Here is a 20,672-nt window from a genome sequence, read left to right as displayed (position 1 = left end):
AACAAAGTCGCCTCGCAGGAACCTGTCCCTGTTTGGCCTAGCAATTGCGATCGGCCGTCTAGCTTGGAACTCAGCGGTCGCTCAGACCTTCCCCCGGCCCTGGGTCTGGAGTTCTCCTCCAAGCTCATTATCACGGCCTGCGCCCGTCAGCTACGCTCCTTTTGCTAGCTGTACTGTTCCTCTCCTGCTGCTCTCTTGTCGTTCTCTGTTATTCCCCGCAGCAATTGTAGCTGACGCACGCCGGTCGGCCAGCTATCTACCACCTATAACCGTTGTTTGCTCCCTCCTTACAAACAGCACCCCTGTCGTGTCGAGCCTTCCGTCTCAGGAGCGACCTCACCTGGAAACCACTTCACGGAAGTCGATACTGCGTTAAATCACCTGACCCGCGTGTCATTCTTGCTGCAAACCCAGCTTGGTTGCCAGACGTTGCACAGCATTTCTCCGCTGCATCTGCAGTGAGCAATCGTTGCAAAGGGTCTTCTGACAACTCGTCCCTGCGGCACTGCATATAGGCCGATTGCACGCTCTGCCCCTGTCACTAGTCACTCCTTCCGACATTCACAATGGCGACACACTACGAAAAGGAGCCTGTCACCTTCGGCGCCACCATTGAGAGCAAGCCTGCTGCACCCAAGTCCACATCATCGCCTGCACCTCCGGCCCCTTCATCCAACGCATCGACAATGACGACAGCCACCGCGGACGCCACTGCAAAGGAAATGGACATCGACTCATCCAACCCCTACTCTGCCTTTTACAAGCACCCAGACGCTCGCCGCTCTCTCGACAATGCCAGCGCCCCACAGAGCAAGGTGCACCTCGACATCAACACATTCGAGCGCGACCTCGAGGCCGGTGCCCCACTCTCGGCTGCTACCACACAGCAACTGCCTAAGGTCTCGGTCGACGGCCGCGTCAGGGAAGTCAAGGAGTGCACAATGTGGCCGTCAAGGCAAGCCGTGCTCGAGAAGCGAAAGGATCATAAGCGCAAGAAGGGCTGCAACCTCTTCCAGGGCTTGACCAGCAAGCAGAGGTTATGGATTAAGATCATCATCGCTCTCCTCGTCATAGGTGCCGCGGTCGGCCTCGGTGTGGGCATCTCGCGAGCGGTCGGTGGTGGTGTCTGGGCCGGTGATGGCAAGAGCAAGGAGATTCCACACAACTGAGCTCGCAACGGGCTCCGCTAGCAACAGCACTGTCAAAGGTATGTTGCTCCGTATCGCACCAACTCTGAATTATAGCTGACATTCGCTAGAGTCGCTCGACACGCCATGAGCACGACCTTTGACGCCATCCACACGCACACTTCTCCCGACATCATTATGATATCCTCTTTCTACTGTTATTGCTTGTACCTAATGTACATATTTCTGTCTCGCTTCTGTCCATGTTTCCACAGGACACAGCTGGGTCACGGCGCACCAGGCGCACTTTACTGGGCATATCAACGCATTTGGGCAAGGATTAAGGCGCTAGGAGTTTACGAAGGATTTTCTACAGGTGCGACAGACTCGCAGTAGAGCTACCACGCACGATGAGAGGAACAATCGAGAATTGCCTTTGCATAACCGCAAGGCTGGCTTCAAAATTATCGCTCCTGCATAACTGCTCCTGCACGTCATGATGAATACACTTATGTCACCCCCTCAACAGTTTCACAACCCCACTCATCATCTTGTGTCATACCAAGCGCACCGGTGCGTTCCACCTGCATGAGAAACAAGTCCGCAAACATCGCACCTGACGTTGCCGTCGAACGCAAAACGCCCCCTCAAACGCGCACCCGGGACGCGCACGTCACATACGCGGTCCGCCAAACCAACCCCCCAGCCCCAGCGGCGCTGTGTGGCCTCGCCCCGCTCCAGCCGCAACCACGACCCGTCCTGCAACTGCCAAACTCGCAAACCGTGCAGGCCCATGCCGCAATCACACGGGCCCGAAATTAGAATGGTCCCTGCATTTTATCGGAATTATGTACAATACCTAGTTGTGGGCTGCGGTGGATAGGAAATATGGACTGCTGTGCTGCGCCGCCGGTGGACCCGCTCGCGGTGGCGCAGGTGCGGATACGCTCGCTGTACGAACGGGACCGAGTACGACGTATTGTATATTTTGGTCAGGGTCCTCGGGGGGTTGCCGGGCTGCGTGGAATGCTGACGGAGGACGTGCGTTAGGGCTGCGGAGGATTTTGGGTTGCGGGTGAGTTTTTAGAATCGAGTGCGATTGGGTGGTGGTGGTGAGCTTGATGTATTGCATTCTTTTTTTGCATGCATGTGGTTGTCGAGCCAGTTGCTTGGTGGTGGCATCGCGTTGCCTGTTCTACGATACTTCCACTGCTCAGGGACGGTCACATGTTTGACTGTGCTAGAGCGATTGAGATTTCTGATTGCATAGGGACAGTCTATACGGTACATACGGTCGGAAGGTGTCTTTGGTCAGACTGTTACGAGTACGTCTCACCGACTTGAGGCCTCATCGTGGGCTTCGACGACAACGAGCAACGCCCAGTACCGGGGATGACACCCCATTGCACCTTCTTCAGATGCGGATCCACCTCGCTCGGATCCGGATGACATGCTGCACTGATCATGATACTACAGTTCTCTGCCAGTGGAAGATTAGGCATCATAGGCCAGCGACCTATACAACGAACTATCGCCACCAGGGCCACACAGACAACACAGAAGACGATCAGACCAGAGAATGAGATCCCGCAGGCGGAGGTCCAACGCTCAAGTCCGCCTTCAGTGTTGTAATAGTCGAGACGAGATATGAAGAACGTCTGCGATAGCAACCAATGTAACCCACCACTGGTCATCATGAGTGGTGTTGCCCACTTGTATGGGAGCTGTAGGAAGTACGTGCTGCGCTGTTTGCCTCGCGGTCTGGTAACTCGAAGCCCTTTCTTCGTGGTGGCCAAGCCGTCCCACTCAGCTGTGCTTGCCATTGCAGTGCATATTGCGTTGAGATTGATGTAGCAGAGGGACAGCAGGACCTGTGGCATGTTTGCCAGCCAAGCGTTCCAGAGTGTAGCCTTTGTAGATGCTCCCGTTGCGCCGAACGAGATGGTGCCGCTCGATGCAGATCCCCACTGCCACATCCCACTACCCAAATCAGTTACCCTCGTTGGGAAAAGAGTAATGACGATGACCAGTAATGTTCCGCTGTAGCGATGTCAGAGACCGATGGTATCTTACAAAGGTATCCACTCACGCTATAACAGCAGACCAGGTTTTGTCGTATCCGATTGATGAACAGTAGCGTCGTCGCCGTGGCTGCCATGAAAAGCACCTAGAGGCTATGGTACTATGGCTCTCAAAACTTGATAGCATCTTGTCAAGCTCTAGTATACTCTTTTCTTTTGTAAAATCCTCGGGGTGCTCCAGGTAAGAAGCTGCAGCATCGCCCAAAGTAACGAGGTATTCTGACGAGTCCATCGTTAGCACACCGACCATGATAACAAGCTTGAAGAAGTTGAAAGCGACAACTACAATCATGAAAGGAAGACTGATCTGTATCCGGCTTTGATATTTACCCCGAGTCGCCCAGCCCTCTACGATGTGTAGCGTATCTGGTATGGACTTGTTTGACACTGTTGAAGTCCAATTGTTGAAGGGTATCCAGCCGGCGTCTGTAGGCATAGGCATGTTGACGAAAGCATCGCTTCTTATCTTTCGTGGGAAATGATCCGCAATCGAGAAATCTACCTCCGCGAGGTCGTTCTTCGTTACAAACGAGATTTGATCAATAGTCAAATACAGATCACTATATCGTGTGATTGATGGGTTTTCGTAGGTTTTCTTCCATGCAGTATGGTCTAGACGTTCACCAGGAGCGAGAGTCTTGTTCAAGATGGGGTCGTTTTCTTGTATGATCAGCACATCGTACTTGCTCAGTGTGATGATTTTAAAGATCGCAGCGTTGTAGCTGTATACAGTGAGCCGACACTAACTCAGAAGTTGGACGGAGACTTACAAGAGGTGCAGAGGCAACGATGATACTGCTAGCATCAAACAGAGAGCTGCTCTTTTCCGAGATATGACCCTCAAGTTGTGAATGCTGACAAGGCCAATGTCGAGCCACCTTCCGCGCAGATGAGCCACGTCTATTTCTCGTCGGGTGGGTGAGTTCAGAACCTGCATTGTGTAATTGCTCGCCGAGAGCAGAACTGTGCTGAGAATGTTGATGAAGACGTGACAAATAGTATTCCACCTGGAGATTGTCTCTTCGTCAGCCGCCATAAGCGTTGCGACGCCCTCTCCATCATAGCCAGATCCTGTTTTCGCGCCTACGATTATCATGGCAATGTTGCAGATGAGTACAAACGTGGAAACACAGCTTCCAAGCAGCACTCCAACTCGCCAGCCGTAGAATCTAGATTGTTCAAGATGATACCGAAAGCGTTTGGCAACCTCCGGCCCATACTTGTGTGGCCGGTAAGGTCTGGTTACATCGTCTGACTGAGTCTCAAAAGAGGGCCTGGCGCTGAGGTTTGCTCCTTGCTGGTTGACGTCGTTGGCGGTACTAGAAGTCCTAGTAGGTTTTGCGTTAGAATTGATACAGAGTGAGTGTACGGTGACCTTACTGCCCTGATTCATGCATCCGTCGACTTGAACTGTTCAAATCTGGGTGGCCTAGAGTCGCTTCTGCACGAACCGGGTGGCGATGGATTTGGGCTTCTTGGTAATCCATGCGGACTTCATCGAATTGAGTACCTGTGTAGTTCGCCATACGACTAGGAATCCACCCTTCCGTAGTTGCCTGGTAGCGAGTGGCCGTAGTGTAATTGGCATGGCCATGATCGTAGTAATTGGCCATGCATCGTAGAGGTTGCTCTTCGTAGCTGCGATCTTGGGGCATCGTGCACACTATGCAACAGAAAAATAAATAGTCTCAGCGCGTATGCGATGCAGGGGGCGTAGTTATAGACTGAGAATGACCAGGCTGAAGGGTTGCATCCGGGTTTGCAGCAAGCTGAAATGAGCCCCTGCAGCGCTGCATTGTGTATGATGTGCGGCTTTTTGCTCCAACCAAACACATCTGACTGTTTCAGCAGTCGCCAGCTTGATGTTTTTCTTTACGGTCCTCGCAGATGCCCAGTCCTAGCCTTCTACAACGATGCGTCTTTCACATGCATGTACGCGTAAGGGTAGAGAGTGATTATATTTAATTCAAAGGGCACGCAGCTACCTTTACAATAGTTAATACTAGGGTTACGTCATGTAGTTCTTATGTGTTGTCATGTGTAAAGCGCCACTATTAATAAGGTACGCCATCTACACCTAGCGCTAGCGCGCCTTCCTACCTTCAGCACAAGATCGCGGCAGAACATTACAATATAGCTGGTAGCATCTATCCACTCTTCTAGCACGTACTACTACGTGATCTCCAAGATCAAAAAAGGTAGATCGACTCCTGAAATCGGGAAGTCGCGATTCATGGATGACCGCATCGTTTAGGATCGTTGATCGACTGGCTGACGGACATATTTTGCTTCCAACTACGATCAGTGCAGATATAGCAGATCAATTCCAGCTATCCTTTAGATCAAAGCAAGGTTAGAGGCTCACTGTAAGGCGGGTCTTGAAGATGTCGAGCGACTCTGTGTTTCTGACCATGTGTAATTGACTTTAATGGTAAGAACGCCAGTTACAGATCACTATGTTGCGTGATTGATAGTCTACTTTAGATGGGTTTTCGCAGTGGACAACCTCGTTCGTGTAACGGTTTTATTGGAAGCTGGTCGATAATATATCCATCAGCCAGAAGACGACTGACATGGGGTAACTACAGTATGATCCCGCCACCTTCCATATTTGTCTGCAGAACTCAGTGCTCCAGCAACATCTTCAAGTCCAAATGTGAAAATTTTAGTATGAGATCGCTCCCCAATACTCAATAGTTCTGCTGCTGCAAGGTCAAAGACTCCGCGGGCGGTATCACGACTGTACATGAGTTTCCCCGACATCGTTATGTGCTTTTGTGACAAAAGAACTACTCAGTTCTTCTTGGAGATCGCCATGACAGCGATTCGAAAGTATTTGTTTAGGATGTTTGATCCATCAGCCTTGCTTTGCGAACTTGTACTGTATTGTGAAGGAAGAGTCGATTAAAGATCACGTGACTTTGGTCCGGGTTTCAGTCCGTGATCTGCACTCCATAACATCATCAATCCAAAGAGACTACTAGGGTATGCAATAGTTTGTATCTACTCATAGGGCTGATACTATCTCTCGTGACTACTTTTATCTCCCCTTCCATGCCTCGTTGACCAAATCCTTAACGCTTCTTGGCTTGATGTCTGGAAACTGATTGTTCAAGGAATTCGCGGGGTTAAAATCGAAAAAGCCCTGTTCAAACAAGATGCCAAAGACCGCACACATGCCCTGGAGCATCTGTTTCGGGAAATAAGGGTACACAGGTGGGTGGCCTGGGAGCTCGGTGACTTGGAAGGACTTCAATGTGTCCAGCGAATCGTACGTGGTACTGAACTTGGTACCCCTCGCTTCTTCGGCAATGGCAAGGAACTCATTCAGTGTAACCTTGTCGCCAATGATGTAGGATTCCTTCTGCCACGACGACTGGCTGAGAAGAGCGGCGACAAACTTGCCAATGTCAAAGCTGTAGGTGAACACAACTGGGACTTCACCAGATCCGGGGATGGCGGCTGCTTTGTTGGCAATGTCAATGGCAAGTGTCATGCCAGAGAGGTAGGACTTGACGTATGGCTCGACGTAATAGTCCAGGAAGAAACCATTGATAACGGCGGTGTACTCCAGGGATGTTTTCTCGAGGGCGTCGAGATATGTGATTTTGTCCTGAGCAATAGCGAAGATCTTAGCAACCCTACGGAAGGCAGTTAGCATCGGCTTTTATTCGTGTATGGCAGCACTGGATCGGCTTACTCAGGTGTGTACTTGATACCCCATGTGCTTGGGATGTACCGCTTCGTTGTAGTTGACTCTTCAGCAGCCTTGATAAGGTTCAGATCAGCCTCCACGCCATTCATGGATCCAAGCGTTGAGATCAATGTATCAACATTGTTCTCTTGCAATGTGTTCACGATTGAGGCTGCGTCAGTGTAGTCGACGGCGAGCACCTTCGCTCCCAGTTCGCTGGATTTTGCATCGCTGGCCTGTTTCATTAATGTTAATTCAAAGTATAGATCATGCTATGAGAAACTTACCTCACGAGCAAACACAAACACCTGATACTTCCCACTGGCAACAAGACTCTCAACAATGGCACGGCCAAGTTTACCACTTCCTCCCGCTACAGCAACGATCGAAGACATTCTGCTATGGTGTCTGTGAATTTGGTGGAAATGGTTGTGAACAGATTAATGAGCTACTTCGGTAAGAGCCTCTCAGGTTTAATAGATGGAAGTAACTCGTTGTTTGTAAGCTCAACTAGGTTACGGGCTGCGGATGCGCTCTGTGCCAGAGGTACATTGCTAATCGCGGATTTGCGGGACGTCTTCTTTCCGAGCTTGAGCAATAACAGATCCCTCTTCATAGTCTGGGGTGCAGATTTGTAAGATTTGGGGTTCAGTAACACTAGACTAGTATCTTGAAATAGAATTTGTATCCGCTGTGTAGAATTTACATCCGCTTTGTAGAATTTGTATCCGCTTTATAGAATTTGTATCCGCTGTGGAGAATTTGTATCCGCTGTGGAGAAATTTGTATCCGCTGTGTAGAATTTGCATCCGCTGTGGTATGCGATAGTAGGTTGGAGTGTGACTACCCAATGCTCCTCTGCGGCGTTCTGAAAAGTGCATTACAACGCGAATAATACACAGTACACAACTGTTCTGTGGTCAATGTCTGATAACCTTAAATTTTTAGATTCCGTCTTATTTGGTCCGCGCCCAGGCTATCCCACTGCTTGCTTCTTCGGCGAAATGCCTGCCCTATCGCATTCGCACTCGCATTCGAATACCCTCACATCATCAGAGTCTCCGCACATTCTAAAATCAAGATCCAGATAGTCGTCCACATATAGACTAACTATGGTCAAGGTTGCTGTTGCTGGTGGAACGGGCAGTAGGCTTTCACATTGCGTACACATCACGCCCAAGGCTGACCTTCGCTTCAGACGTCGCCCGCGAAGCGATCGATAAAATCCGCGCACAGAACAAGCATGAAGTCACTGTGCTCACGTAAAAGGTATGTGTGGTATGAAGGTCCTAAAAGTTGTTGCTGTGCTGACACGAGAAGCCGCTCAAGAACGAGAGCCAAAACGACAGTCTCGTTCAAGTGGTGCAAGTTGACTACAGGGACACACAAGCGCTAGCTTCAATCTTGACTGGTACAGATGTAGTGTTGTGTTTCTTTGCGGCATTGGACCAGGAATCTACCATCAAGAGCTCGAAGAACCTTATCGATGCCTGCGTTGAAGCGGGAGTTAAGCGCTTCGCCCCTTCGGAATGGGCATGGTAAGTAGCGTGGCGGTTACGTGAGGGTACTGTTGACTGCATTGACCGTGGTATAGTCGCAATAACGCGTACCTGCCGCACTACCAGTACAAAGACGCGATCCGCGCGTATCTAGAGGACATCAACAAAGACAGGTTGGTGCGTTGCAGACTCCCCGTCCGCCCTCAGACTACAACGCTCTTGGCTAATCCTTGTAGACACTGGAATACACACTGTTCCAGCCAGGCCTCTTCACAAACTACTTCGCGTATCCACACTCGACTACGCGCCACTTCTCCGTAAGTCCATGGTTCGTCGACTTCGAGAACCGCCGCGCTATCATAGTTGGTGATGGGAGACAAGTCTTCACCACAACGACTGTCGAGGATTTTAGCAGTGCAGTGGCCCAGTCGCTCGACTACGAGGGCACGTGGCCTGTCAACGGCGGCGTAGTAGGGTCCCGCATCACGGTCGCGGAGCTGGTAAAACTCGCGGAAAAGCTGCGCGGTATGTAACCCGCCAGGCTCCAGCATGTAGCCTCATCGCGGCAGTAAAAGAGACTGACGAGACCAGGACCCATCACAGTCGACAGTCTTGATCTCGATGAGTTGAAAGCTGGTCAGTTCAACGCCTCCTGGGTCCCAATCATCCAGCACCCGGGTATTCCTGACGACCAGCGCGAGGCGATTTCCAGATCTGTTATGGCGGCGTATGTGCTTTCTACAGCGCAAGGAGGGTGGGATGTCCCAGGGGAGTGGAACGAGAGATTGCCTTCCTTTCGTCCTACGAGCGCGGAGGAGTATTTGAGCAGGGTTTGGGAGTCGAAACCGTGAAATATGTCAACAGAGAGGAATGCTAGTGCAAAGCAGCTTGAACTGCAACACATCTTGTCGTAGATTCGGGTGCAGGTGTTGCAAATAAGAGACTTCAAGAAAATCACAAGAGCCCTGGAGATGTCGTATCGTTCTGGCATCGTAGCTTGGATGATATCTAGATAATCACTGCAAGACAGACCTTGAAGATGACCAGCCACTCTGTACTTCCGGACGATGTGTGACCGACCTGAAATGCAATGCAATTTTGTGATGGTAAGACTACATGTACATGTTTTGAAAGGAAAAGACACCAATGCATCCTACGGTACGTTAATACATCAATCATTACAGTTCGTTAGGTTCCTGTGTACTCTCATCATCGCCATCACCGGTACTATGCTTCGGGAACTTCTTGTACCAGTCCGTCGGATTTCCGCCAGGAAGACACAGGCCAAGACGCCAGAAGTAGTCTCTGTGCGCAAAGAACAACTGCCAGAACTTGAAGCGCGTGGGTACGCCCCAGGCAGGGCGGTCCTCGTCACTGCCCTCGATGCAGTGCGGGTCTTCGTCGCCTTCGCAGTGGTGGACGTGGGCTATGGAAAACGGCAGGCTTGGCTCGGAGATGAAGACTTCTTCGCTGTGCATGGAGTAGCCCCACTCTTCCAGGGGCAGCAAGGGTACAGGATCGCCGGCATGGGTGACGCGGTGGAAGGTGTTGGCCTCGTGGTTGTCTGTGACGTTGAAACGGTCGTCAATGTAGGTATTCAGGTTCTTGTTTCCAAGTCGCGGCTCGCCAAAAGTGGTCACGCGAGGGTTCCAGCCACGCGCCTTGAAGTCCAGACCAGCCAAGGTCGCGACCGCGCCGCCTAGAGAATGCCCAACGAGAACCAGCTGGTAATTGGGGTATTTCGCCAGAGCCTCAGAAACATGTGGAAGAACGACCTTGCGTGTGTTTAGCCAGGAGGTGTAGAAGCCCGTGTGCACGGTGCAGTTGGTGCACTTGGGCGGGTCTGCAGGCGGTGGATCTCCTTGGGAAGGTGGGGACGACTGCACATGGGGCGCAAGGAAATCAGAGGTTGACCCGTCATCGTCATCGCCGGGATAGGACACATATTCTTGAGGGATGGTCGAGAGGTCTGCGATGGTGTTGGCGATGGAATAGGTTCCGCGAAAGGCGAGGATGAGTCGTGGGTTCTTAGGACTGTGCGCCAGGGCGATGTATCCACACGAGTCGGAGAGGAAGGGCCCTGTGTTCCATGCCTTGATACTGTCAGTACAGAGACAGTGGAGGACTGCATCCGGCACTCACTGTTACGAGCTCAAAACTCTCGAAGTCGCGGTCTGAGCAGCGGCTGGCGCACTCGAAGGGCTGCTGGATGCCCAGACCGGCGGTGCCAACACAGTAGGCGATGTCGACTATGCGCGCAAGCTCCTCCAGCTCCCAGAAGAGCTTCTGCGAGACGAGCGTGTCGTTGCCAGGGTGCACGAGTGGCTGCTGCGTCGCATCGCCATAGCTGCCAGCGGCGGCGGCGAGTACCACAAGACAGTGCAATATGAGGCCAAAAACGGTGGCCATCGAGTCTCTATCACATACTCCTCGGAGGCAGGCTCTGCTGATTGCAGTGGGACGACAGTGAGGTCAGAGGACGATGCATCCGGGCATGATCAGGTGTTGACCGGGGTCGCAGCCATTCCCGGCACGCGCCGAGCGTGGCTTGCTGGGCGCCGAGTGCAGAAAGATCATCGGCGACGTCATAGTCGGGGCCAGCCAATGCAATTTGAAGGGGACTCTCGGGAGACGACGAGTTCATCCAGCAAAACGGCGCTCCCTGCTGACACTTTTCTCCAAGACACACCACTGCCGCACACAAGACGCACGCTATCCGTCGGCATCCGCATAAGAAAAGGCGAAGACACGACCGCTTGCCTTGAGTATCGCTTGTTTCTTTGGACTGCACGCACCCAGCACCATCCACCTCGCCCATTATGGCCACCGAACAGACGTCCACCGAACCGCTGCGGGCATCCACGCCCCAGATGACAGAAACTGCCCAACTGGCAGAACCCTCGCGACCTGCGACAGCACATACCGCAAATGGCTCCCTCAGTGTTCCGGGCGGCGACGTCACCGGTACGAACAACAGCACAACAGCGGTCAACGCCGAAGCAGACCCAAACGTCCACAACCCTCTCAACGCACGATTTCCCCACACTCAGATCGCCTACGATGACCCCGACTTCACACGGCCACCGCCGCTGAAGTACTCACTGCGAACGCGCAAGAAGGCCATTTTCTGGTTCTGGACCCTCATTATTCTCGACTGCATCTTTATGCCTATTGGATTGTACTTTGGCATGTGGTATGGTCTCACACGAGACCAGCTGTCCGCCAACGCCACTTTCAGTATCAGTACTGCATTGCTGGGTACCGTCTCGATTGTCGAGTACTTCATTCGTTTCCACCGACTTTGGAAGAAGAACTCCAACTGCAGAGTCATTGGTGCCAAACGAGCATATGTAAGTATCCACAGAAATTGTTTCAAGATATGTGCTAATGAATGCAGCTCGATTGGTTCCACTGGAACTTGTCTTTCGCATGGTTCTTCATCATGATTGAACTGATTGCCGGAACATGTCCCCACGACCCACCAATCCGTGTCCTCGCCATGCCCGCAGCCACCATGCTGTTCGCCATTGGCTTCCAGCTCCTGTTCCTCGACATCCTCCGACTCCGTGGTGTTCCCGCTCCTTGCCGTATCTCTTCACTGCCCAAGGGCGCAGCTCTGCGCCCCGGTGTTTACGCATACATCGAGGACATTTGCGCCGTCGACGGATCCGGAGGAACCGAGTTCAGGCAGAGGCTCAACCTGCGCTACCAGGCCAGCAAGGCTTTCCGCGAGATGCTGCACCGCCAGACTTTGTTCTGGGCTATTGGCGCCATTGTTTGCGCGACTGTTACCACTGCCATCATTTTCACCATTCAGCGCGACGCCGCCTATGTTGTAAGTACCATCTATTCGCATATATCAACATTCACTAACTTCATCAGGTTGGCTGGATTCTCCCCTTCCTCTGGGCAGGCGTCTGGGCCGCAATCACCATCCCCTGGGTCCAGCGTGATCTCAAGAAAGAGTACAACGACTGGACCGAGGCCAAGTGGAAGGCTTGAATTATGTAAATTTCCTGTAATACTACTTTACACTGTACAGCGGGCTCACGGCGACGGCGTTTGGTCTTGACATGAGGGGATACACTACGATACCACGGATGCTAGATTGTCTTTCACTGCAATGCCCTCCTTTCACGACGCAAAATACATTTTCACATTTCTACATTTCTACATTTCTACATCTCCACATGTCTATTTTCGTTGTTGTGTCGTTTGCACCGCACCACGCGTCCCGTGTCGATCGCTGACATCACAATAAGCCCACTGCGAATTTCCCATGTGCAGATCGCCATCATCGATCACAATTGCATCGGGCTGTCGTGCGAAATTCAGGGTTTCGAAGCTCGAAGGAAGCGTGGCGCCAATGCCTTGGGTATCGTCATGGAAAGCTTGTGCTTTGGCGCTGTGCGCCTGAAGAGGCTTGGTGGACAACTGGACGTTTGTGCACGCGAGCCGGACCCTTGACGACAACTCCTCTTGGTGTGTCGATATTTGTTCGTCAACATCAAGCCTCGCCCGTGATGTACCCGCTTCTTCGTCGCATTGTGTCTTCACTTGCACATGACCCGGATCAGGTGACACACATCCGCTTCGAGTTTACCGGACCGTGAACGAGGCCAGCTACATGCCCGTAATTGCCTAAAATATATTTCCAGCGAAGCAACAGCGATTCAAATAGCCACGGAAGTGAAATGCTACCTGGATATGATACGAATCGATGGTGACTGCCAAAGTCTACGAACAAATCCAGCCTCGTGGCTTCTTCTTCCGTTTTAGACCCCTCCCTGAGGTAACAATAATAGTCAGGCAAGCCAACGCAACAACGATATATCTTTCACCACACATGTACTGCACATTGTTCAGTATCGTTACCGTCACTGCATAGAACCTTATGAACTCGCCATACAGGTCTTCATCGATCGAGGTTCCCCGCCCATGCAGTCAGAGTCGTACGAGACACGCATCTGAGCCCGCATCTCGACAGTTGCACTTCACGAATAGCAGGTTCGCTCTGGCAGTGGTGGAGTGGTATCATTGGCTTCGATGAAGCCAAGAAAGCCACAGACAACGCCACAGATAGATACACGCTGTATTGGGGCTATCGCATCTCAGCCTTGTCGACCCCTAAGATTCCATGTTTTCCAGAGGTTTATTGTATTTCCTCCCTCTTCTAGCGGCTCGCCTTTTATACCTGTCTATTCCTTTTGGCCCAGCCGTCTGACTACTCGAGATGCCTATCGTAGGTTCAACAACAGTTTTGGGTACAACCATTTTGGGCAGTACCACGTTTGTTGCGACCTTCAACCCGGTTATCACCTACAATGCCAGCGAATATTCTCATAGTACTATCTTTGTCACTGAAGCAGCTGACGATGCGTCTTTTACGAACCTGAATGCGCCACCACTCACTACTTACTACACCCCACCAAATGAATGTGCGGAACGATGGATGTTGGCGGGAGGTCAGGAGATAACCACGACCCGCAGACTCCCTACTTCAACCCTCATTGCGAATAGCGATGTCGCCGCTACTTTCCCCATGACATCTTCGGCGGCGCTGCTACCACGAGCAACCTTCGTACCCCAGAACTACACAGTGTTCAGTCTGGATCTGAACGGAACTGCAACCGACCCATCATACCGGAGTTGCCAGCCCTTCAGGCTCGCGCCGACGTACAGCCCCGGCATATGTCCAGATGGCCAGACCGTCGCAGAGGTCACTGCATGGCAAATCAAAGCCGCGACCGGGCACCGCACATTCTGGCAAGCCAGCTGCTGCCGAAGGTTCGTTGCGCGCCCTTCCACGACGCACACGCGCTGACACACACCCCAGCGGCATGACCTTTGGGCCCGAGTTCTACGAGGCCTGCATCAGCACGTTCGCCACGCCGCTGCAGGCCCTGGCCCTCATCGTCACCTCGCCGTCCAGCGGCGCCGCCGCGTCCACCACCTATGAGTACGAGACTTTGGTGTTCGTGACGTCGGCGAGCAGCTGGTCCACGACCACGGTCAGCAGCACCACGCTGCTGAGCACGGGTCTCGCGGTCGCCGATCCGATTGTCGTTGCCTGGCTGGACGAGAACCTCGGCTTGTTTCCGCCAGAGTACGTCGCGTCGCTTGCAGCGCGGTTCAGCATGACGGTACCATCGAGCACAGGACGCCTGGCACCGCCGACCGCCACGCCCGCCGCAGGGCTCAGCTCAGGAGCAAAGATCGGCATCGGCGTCGGCGCCGCCGTGGGCGTCCTCGCCGCCGTCATCGCGGGCGTGTGGCTGTGTCTGAAGCGGCGCCGCAAACCGCAGACATCGGACCCGCACGCCTCGCTGCCGGAGATGGCGGACCAGGACGGCGAGCTCGCGCGCAAGAAGTGGTGGGGCGCGGGCAAATGGCGCAGCGAAGTCGCCTCGCACGCAGAGCCGCAGGAGCTCGAGAGCAAGAGCGTCCGCGTCGTGCCTGGGCCGCCAGCAGAGCTCGATGGCGCGGAGCTGCAGCACCCGCGGGCGGCGGGACAGGTTGTGTATCCGCGGCGCGACGGCTCGGGGACGGGGCCGTGATGGACGCACACGCGCTTGCACGGGTTGAATGAGCCTCTGCACGGGAGTGAGGTGCTGGCATCCGGGTGTTTGCGTGTTGTGGGCGCGCTGGCGGGAGGGGGACACGGCGTGTTGTATCCATCCACGGGACGTGATGGCAGGCGTACCACGGACTGCTTGTTCCGCGTCACGCCTCCAGGGACACGCGGTACGTGTCGAGACGTGCGGACTACCTCTTCCTTGGTACTGTGCATACACGGCGACTCCCAAGATTGGCGACTCGGCACAGGAACGCTCTGGTTCGCCGAGGTCGTATCGGGGGGGTTCTGGTTCCTCATGTGTATGTGTTCGAATGCTGTTCGAATCTGCAGACACATTAGCGATGTCGTGGTGGATGATGAGATTGTCGTTTCGTAGCTTGCGATGTGCATGCAATCAATGAAGGAAGGGCAAGAACATCTCAGTGAGTGCACAGGAAAGGATCGGCAGGGTAGAAGAACTCTCGACAGCAGAGTAAATCATGAGTAGATTTCCCTCCTAGAACCTAGGCATCTTAACTGAAACCCATGTGGGGGGAATCCGCTGAGCCTGTTAGCTGCTCTTGTACCAACTACGTAATCCACACAACACCGCGCTCCACAGCACTCAAACCCAGCCCCAACCCCATCCAACCCCTAACCACCTCTCCCTCACTTCTCCCCCCCTCACCGCCCAGGTCTCAAAACCTCCCACCCATCCAACCCCCGCATATCAACCTCATCATCCATCAACCCCCCAGCGGGACCCGCGAACCCCGTCCCCGTCCGCGGCGGCAGCGCAGGCGGTCGTTCGCCGGCATCGATCAAGTCCACCCCCGCCCCCGTTTCGGGCAGCGGCCTGCGCGCCAAATGCAGATTCGCCGGCGGAGGCGCCATACTGCGCCGCGGCGCGTCGTCACGGTACTGCTGTGGCGGGGGCTCGTGCGCAGCGGCGCGCGACAGGAGCGCGGGTTTCTTGCCGGGCACGGGGGGCGCGGGTTTGCGCAGGACCTTCTGTGGCGGGCCGCCGCGAGACGGCAGCGCGGGCAGCGAGCGCGTGGACGCCGAGGAGGCGGCGCGGCGGAGGGCGGCGGCCGCGGTCGGGGTGCGGTCGTCGCGCGCGCCGGCGCCGTCGTAGGTGATTTGGTCTGGGTCGCGGGGGTTGAATGTCGGGACGATCATCTTGCGGGCCGTGGAGGCCGGCGGCGGGGGCGGGGGGTTGTTGAAGTCGAGGGTGTGGGCGCGGGGCGGGCGGCGGGCGGGCGGGGGCTCGGGGCGGGAGCGGGCGAGGTCGACCCAGTCTGGTTCCGGGCTGGGGGTGAAGGGGTTGGAGGGGTGGTTTGGGTTGGGGATGTGGGAGGCGGACGGCGGTTGGATGCGGGCTTTAGCGGGGAGGCCTTGCGAGGATAAGCACGGTGGCGGCGAGGGGGAGGAGGAGGGGAATACCGTTGTCTAGCCACCACTTGCGCCGGTCGGAGCTGGCGGGCGGCAGACCGGGCTCGACGCTTTCGTAGCCGATCAGGTCTTCGTCGTCGGACGAGTCGTCGCCGAGGGGCCCGGAGGCGCGTGTGTCGCCGACGAAGGTTTTGCGGGAGTTGTACAGCTCTTCTTTGAGGGCATCGCGCTTTCGCTCGTCGACCCGTCGGATCATGACCTGGAACGTGGCGTACACGGGGCGGTGGTCCGAGAAGCGGAGCGGCGCGGCGTCGTAGTGGATCTGCCGTATATTATCACCCTTCCGCAGCACGCGGTCGCACCAGGCAGGAATGCGAGCCTTCTCCGAGGTATCATAAGTATCGGTCCCGAGGTCGTATTTGTACGTGGGCGCGAACGTGATGCGGGCCTCGGAGTAGTGTGGGAAGGTCAAGCCCGCAACCATCTGGAGATTGAGCTGCGACGATAAGCAAAACTCACAACTCAGCGGGCCATACATACCTGGTCGTTGTCGTACAAGGTCTCGAGGTCGTTCATCTGACACAGCCTCTGAACCTTGTCGTTGCTCAGTCCGATCCTGTAATTAAAGTCGCCCAGCCAGATCACCGTATCGTGGTCCTCGATCGAGCGGTTGCGCTGGAACCGCAGCCCGTGGCTGATGGTCTTGTAGTCGCGGTTGCGCTCCTCGTAATTTGCAAATCCGGCCGCGAGATGTGCAGTAACGAGGCAGATGGATGTGTTCGCGTACTCCATACGGATGGCGACCGCGCCCTTGTTGCCCGCCATACCCGACATGCCCGTTTTCTTCAGGCTGCCCTCGACGTTCTTGACGTTCTTGAGCTTGTCGGCGCGCACGAAGACGGACAGACTTGCGCCGACGAGCTGGCCGCCACGCAGCAGCACGTACTCCTCCTTGCCGTGCAGCGCGGCGTTCTTGTCGAGACAGTGCTTCACAGCGAACTCCCAGTCCTGGCGCCGTGTGGGCTCGGTGGACATGATCTGCTGCGGGCTTAGTTCGACGATCTCCTGGAAGCCGACGGCGACGATCTCGGGGCACTGCTGGGCTTCGTTGACGTCGGGACACAGCCACGGCGACAGGTCCTGGTCGATGCCGGTTGTCTTGCCGTTGAGGTTGAATGTGCCGACGAGGATGTTGATGACGTCCGACTCGGAGAACTCAGGGGCTCGCCGCGTGAGCTCGGCTACGACGAAGTCGTTTATAGGGTCATACAGATGGACTGGCACTTGCGCCATCAGCCGCCCCAGAAGCATGTCGATGGTGTTCTGGCGGCCCTTGTCGGCGAAGTTGTTGATGTACGTTCTTGTAACGCTCTTTCTTGCGTCTGCCAGCGCACCGGCCAGCGACATCTTGCCGTGTCGTGTGAACGAAGACTTCAGCGCGCCGGTACCTGCGTAGATGCGAGACAAAGCGTCGCCGTTGTCGGCCCACATGCTCGAGTGCCGGACCCAAAAGTCCGGGCTTCCTCCCAGCCCCTTGTGGCTTAGGAAGATCTCCATAGCCATCTTGCTGATAATGGTCTGCACGAGGTTGGTCCGGTCCAGACAGTCCAGGCAGTTGGTTCTGAAGATGCCCTCCTGATTTAAAATTGGCGAAGAGCGTCTGACGAAATGGTCCTGCCCGTTCGACCTGATATTCTCCTCCACATCTTCCGATAGATAGTATGCGAATGAATCAGCAGAGCCCTGGATCCACCGCGCAATCATGCTCGCCATCTCGTACCCCCCAGGACCCCGTGTCTCGGCGTGGAAGTCATACTCAGTAAGCTTGATGAGCTCATGCTCGCTGTCTCCCTTCTCAGTCCCGAAGTTCAGCGGGCTGTTCCTGATGTGATCCCGATATCTATTGGTGAGTTCAATCTCGTTCGGCTTCTCATTGCTGAGCAGATTGACGACATGCATAGCGCCGTAGGAAAGTTCGAGATTCTCAAAGTGCTTGTCGAAGGCCGGCTGCGTCGCCTCGGGGCCGCGCGTGATGGTGATCTTCTGCTGGCCGGGCAGCAGCCCCGACTGCTGCTCCCAGAAAATGGGCACGCTGCCGCGGACCTGCACGTACGAGAAGCAGACGCCCGACGGCGCCCAGTAGACGGTCTCGGTCTCGACGAAGTTGGCGACGTTGCCGTCGTCGTCGATGCCGCGCGAGTTGAAGCGCGTCCCGGCTCTCCTGCACGACAGCCGCGAGATCAGGGTCATGTGCGAGGGCAGCCCGGAGCCGCGCACCTTGATCGGCGCCGACGAGATGGGGACCGTGACTGTCAGCGCAAAGCCCCGGATCGCAGAGGTCAAGATGCCCGACGCATCCAGCGCGTCCTTGTCCTTTGGCGCCAGCCGGCTCCTGAAGTCGACCAGCGGCTGGATCATGTACGAGTTCCACAAGAAGCCCGCGTCCAGACTGTCAATCGACACGGTCGCGCCGTCAGACGCGCGGTCCTGCAGGCGCCGGGTCAGGTCGAAGTCGGAGCTGTAGTAGAAAGTGCCGCCGCTCAGCAGCTTCTTGAGCGCCAGACACGGGTGCTCGAGCGGCGACTGCTCCTTGCGGCCGCCAAAGCCCATCTCATAGCCCTCGTCGTCGATGGTGTCGGTGGGGTACGGATTGACCTCCTCGTTCAGCAGGGCGTCGTAGCTGGCGCTGGTCAGGCAGTAGAAGCCGACCGAGTGGATGCGCTGGACCGTCTCGCCGGGGCGCACCGTCGCGACCTTGCTCGCGCCATTGACCACGACCAGGAAGACGTCGCCGTTGACGGTGATCAGGCCCAGGGTGCCGTGGGCGGTGACCGAGTGCAGGGCGCGGTAGTCGTCCAGGTCGACGTCCCCGGTGCGCGAGAACTCGACCATGCAGCGGGCGGCGGCGGCGCCGTTGCTGCCCAGCGACGTCGACGAGGCGTTCGGGTTGGCATGGTGTTCGGTCGAGGAGGCGCTGTGGCGCAGGACGAGGACGTGGGTGGGTGTGCTGAGGGCGATGGCGCGGTGCGGGTACTCCTTGATCAGCACCCGAACGGACATTCTTTCGCTGTACGCTGCATGCGCGGGCGCGTCGGGGCAGGCAGGCACGTGTGCTGGGCGGTCGCACGCAGCGTGGTGCTGGTCGCGGGCGGAGGAGTAGTTGCTCGCCCAACGGCCTCAAGTCCCTGGTGCCCGAGCGATTGCAGGGCTTCTAACGGCGTGCTGACCAACGACTGATGTGGAGACAAGTGGTCGATCTGAGGCCCGAAAATACATGTGCAGTCCATGGCGAGCGGAATTCCCGGACTGCCGCTGTTCAGGGTCAACAATGATCTCATCGCCCAAATAAAGTCGGACCCACAACTCGGGGCGTTATATGGGGTGGTCAATGTTAGGAGACAACAATATCCAAGCAAACAGCACGTATTTCAAAGAGGCGGTCCCAATCGTAAGAAACATGTATTCGTCACCGCTCGAATCATACATAGACATTACATACTCGCAACCAACACAACGCTCCACAATGAAATGCAACCACAGCCCAGCAGCCCCTCTACCGATACCCGCCCTGCCGAAAATCCCCCTGCCAATGACCCTCCTACCATCACCCCCTACCGATACTCCCTCCTCCCCTCCCCTCCAAACGACACCCTGGTCCGCTCATCCACAAACTCCCCCCGACTCCTACTCCTCTGCCTCCCATAATCCACCCTGACCCTGGACCGACTCCTCTCCCTCTCGCGCTCCCTCCCATACCCCCTCCCGCCAAAACTGCTCTCACTGCGCGCCGGCTCCACATACCGATAGTGCTCGTACCCAGCCCCCCGCTCAGGACTATACGCGCGCTCGCGCCTGACCTCGCGCTCGCGGTACACGTAGTCGTCGCGGGTGTCGGACGAGCGCGAACTCAGGCTCGAGCGCGGAGAGACCTCGACGTACTGGGGCGCGCCGTGGGAGCGCGGCGGCGGGGGTGCAGGCGCGTGCACGTGGATCGGGGCGGGCGGGGGCTCGACGAAGACGGGGACGGGCTGGGGGGGCGGGATGGCGAGGGGGCGCGGCTGCGGGGTTGGGACCGCGATGTAGGATGCCGATGGGCGTGGGGAGGCAGCGTGCGATTCCCGGACGACTTCGCGCGAGTAGCGGTGTGTTGACTGGCGCGAGGCGCGGCGGCGCGGGGGGGAGTGGTTGTGCCGCGATACGACGCGGTAGGGGACGACGACGTCTTCTTCCTGCTTGACCTTGACGAGGCACATGGTGGGCGGTGTGTTGGCGGGCGCTGGGTGGTGGGCGGGTTGGATGCGATCGCGCGCTGATTCGCGGGGC

The 20,672-nt window shown here is 55.7% G+C and overlaps 9 protein-coding genes across 9 annotated transcripts; 4 read left to right on the top strand and 5 right to left on the bottom strand.

The window, feature by feature from the left end:
• Positions 1-471: 471 nt before the first annotated feature.
• C7974DRAFT_79725 (uncharacterized protein) lies at positions 472-1,468 on the top strand. Its single transcript, XM_046147290.1, has 2 exons — positions 472-1,207; positions 1,259-1,468. Exon 1 carries the CDS (start codon positions 567-569, stop codon positions 1,167-1,169), a length of 603 nt encoding a protein of 200 aa, XP_045991381.1. The 5' UTR covers positions 472-566; the 3' UTR covers positions 1,170-1,207; positions 1,259-1,468.
• A 978-nt stretch (positions 1,469-2,446) lies between these two features.
• Positions 2,447-4,863, bottom strand: C7974DRAFT_418464 (uncharacterized protein; the record flags this gene model as incomplete). The annotated part of the gene is made up of 4 exons (XM_046144161.1): positions 2,447-3,167; positions 3,217-3,930; positions 3,979-4,536; positions 4,589-4,863. 4 exons carry the CDS (start codon positions 4,861-4,863, stop codon positions 2,447-2,449), a joined length of 2,268 nt encoding a protein of 755 aa, XP_045991380.1.
• A 1,332-nt stretch (positions 4,864-6,195) lies between these two features.
• On the bottom strand, positions 6,196-7,720 carry C7974DRAFT_476374 (uncharacterized protein). The gene is made up of 3 exons (XM_046146682.1): positions 7,190-7,720; positions 6,909-7,138; positions 6,196-6,849 (listed from the first exon to the last, which is right to left on the bottom strand). Exons 1-3 carry the CDS (start codon positions 7,295-7,297, stop codon positions 6,249-6,251), a joined length of 939 nt encoding a protein of 312 aa, XP_045991379.1. The 5' UTR covers positions 7,298-7,720; the 3' UTR covers positions 6,196-6,248.
• A 294-nt stretch (positions 7,721-8,014) lies between these two features.
• C7974DRAFT_418462 (nmrA-like family protein-like protein) lies at positions 8,015-9,252 on the top strand (the record flags this gene model as incomplete). The annotated part of the gene is made up of 6 exons (XM_046144160.1): positions 8,015-8,048; positions 8,101-8,156; positions 8,223-8,440; positions 8,497-8,578; positions 8,638-8,926; positions 8,993-9,252. The coding sequence occupies 6 exons, from the start codon at positions 8,015-8,017 to the stop codon at positions 9,250-9,252; spliced, it is 939 nt and encodes a 312-aa protein (XP_045991378.1).
• Positions 9,253-9,579: 327 nt separating this feature from the next.
• Positions 9,580-10,810, bottom strand: C7974DRAFT_322996 (Alpha/Beta hydrolase protein; the record flags this gene model as incomplete). Its single annotated transcript, XM_046138876.1, has 2 exons — positions 9,580-10,494; positions 10,544-10,810. 2 exons carry the CDS (start codon positions 10,808-10,810, stop codon positions 9,580-9,582), a joined length of 1,182 nt encoding a protein of 393 aa, XP_045991377.1.
• Positions 10,811-11,220: 410 nt separating this feature from the next.
• Positions 11,221-12,403, top strand: C7974DRAFT_437821 (uncharacterized protein; the record flags this gene model as incomplete). The annotated part of the gene is made up of 3 exons (XM_046145219.1): positions 11,221-11,751; positions 11,799-12,236; positions 12,284-12,403. 3 exons carry the CDS (start codon positions 11,221-11,223, stop codon positions 12,401-12,403), a joined length of 1,089 nt encoding a protein of 362 aa, XP_045991376.1.
• Positions 12,404-13,462: 1,059 nt separating this feature from the next.
• Positions 13,463-15,231, top strand: C7974DRAFT_79642 (uncharacterized protein). Its single transcript, XM_046147289.1, has 2 exons — positions 13,463-14,188; positions 14,238-15,231. Exons 1-2 carry the CDS (start codon positions 13,635-13,637, stop codon positions 14,956-14,958), a joined length of 1,275 nt encoding a protein of 424 aa, XP_045991375.1. The 5' UTR covers positions 13,463-13,634; the 3' UTR covers positions 14,959-15,231.
• Positions 15,232-15,641: 410 nt separating this feature from the next.
• C7974DRAFT_322552 (SacI homology domain-containing protein) lies at positions 15,642-19,409 on the bottom strand (the record flags this gene model as incomplete). Its single annotated transcript, XM_046138865.1, has 3 exons — positions 15,642-16,351; positions 16,401-16,845; positions 16,890-19,409. The coding sequence occupies 3 exons, from the start codon at positions 19,407-19,409 to the stop codon at positions 15,642-15,644; spliced, it is 3,675 nt and encodes a 1,224-aa protein (XP_045991374.1).
• A 112-nt stretch (positions 19,410-19,521) lies between these two features.
• On the bottom strand, positions 19,522-20,602 carry C7974DRAFT_445244 (uncharacterized protein; the record flags this gene model as incomplete). The annotated part of the gene is made up of 1 exon (XM_046145540.1): positions 19,522-20,602. The coding sequence occupies one exon, from the start codon at positions 20,600-20,602 to the stop codon at positions 19,961-19,963; it is 642 nt and encodes a 213-aa protein (XP_045991373.1). The 3' UTR covers positions 19,522-19,960.
• Positions 20,603-20,672: the final 70 nt, after the last annotated feature.

This window comes from Boeremia exigua (assembly GCF_020726555.1).
Source record: "Boeremia exigua strain MPI-SDFR-AT-0100 chromosome Unknown C7974scaffold_15, whole genome shotgun sequence".
NCBI lineage: Eukaryota > Fungi > Ascomycota > Dothideomycetes > Pleosporales > Didymellaceae > Boeremia > Boeremia exigua.
The sequence above is the reverse complement of the archived record's forward strand: the minus strand, read 5'-3'. Positions and strand labels throughout refer to the sequence as shown.

Bases quoted from the DNA above. Each gene is read 5' to 3' on its own strand.
- C7974DRAFT_79725 (XM_046147290.1), top strand. From the start codon at position 567: ATGGCGACACACTACGAAAAGGAGCCTGTCACCTTCGGCGCCACCATT.
- C7974DRAFT_476374 (XM_046146682.1), bottom strand. From the start codon at position 7,297: ATGTCTTCGATCGTTGCTGTAGCGGGAGGAAGTGGTAAACTTGGCCGT. The intron at 7,139-7,189 runs GTAAGTTTCTCA...TTAATGAAACAG, and splicing joins TGTTTGTGTTTGCTCGTGAG to GCCAGCGATGCAAAATCCAG. The intron at 6,850-6,908 runs GTAAGCCGATCC...TGCCTTCCGTAG, and splicing joins GGTATCAAGTACACACCTGA to GGTTGCTAAGATCTTCGCTA.
- C7974DRAFT_79642 (XM_046147289.1), top strand. From the start codon at position 13,635: ATGCCTATCGTAGGTTCAACAACAGTTTTGGGTACAACCATTTTGGGC. The intron at 14,189-14,237 runs GTTCGTTGCGCG...CACACACCCCAG, and splicing joins CAAGCCAGCTGCTGCCGAAG to CGGCATGACCTTTGGGCCCG.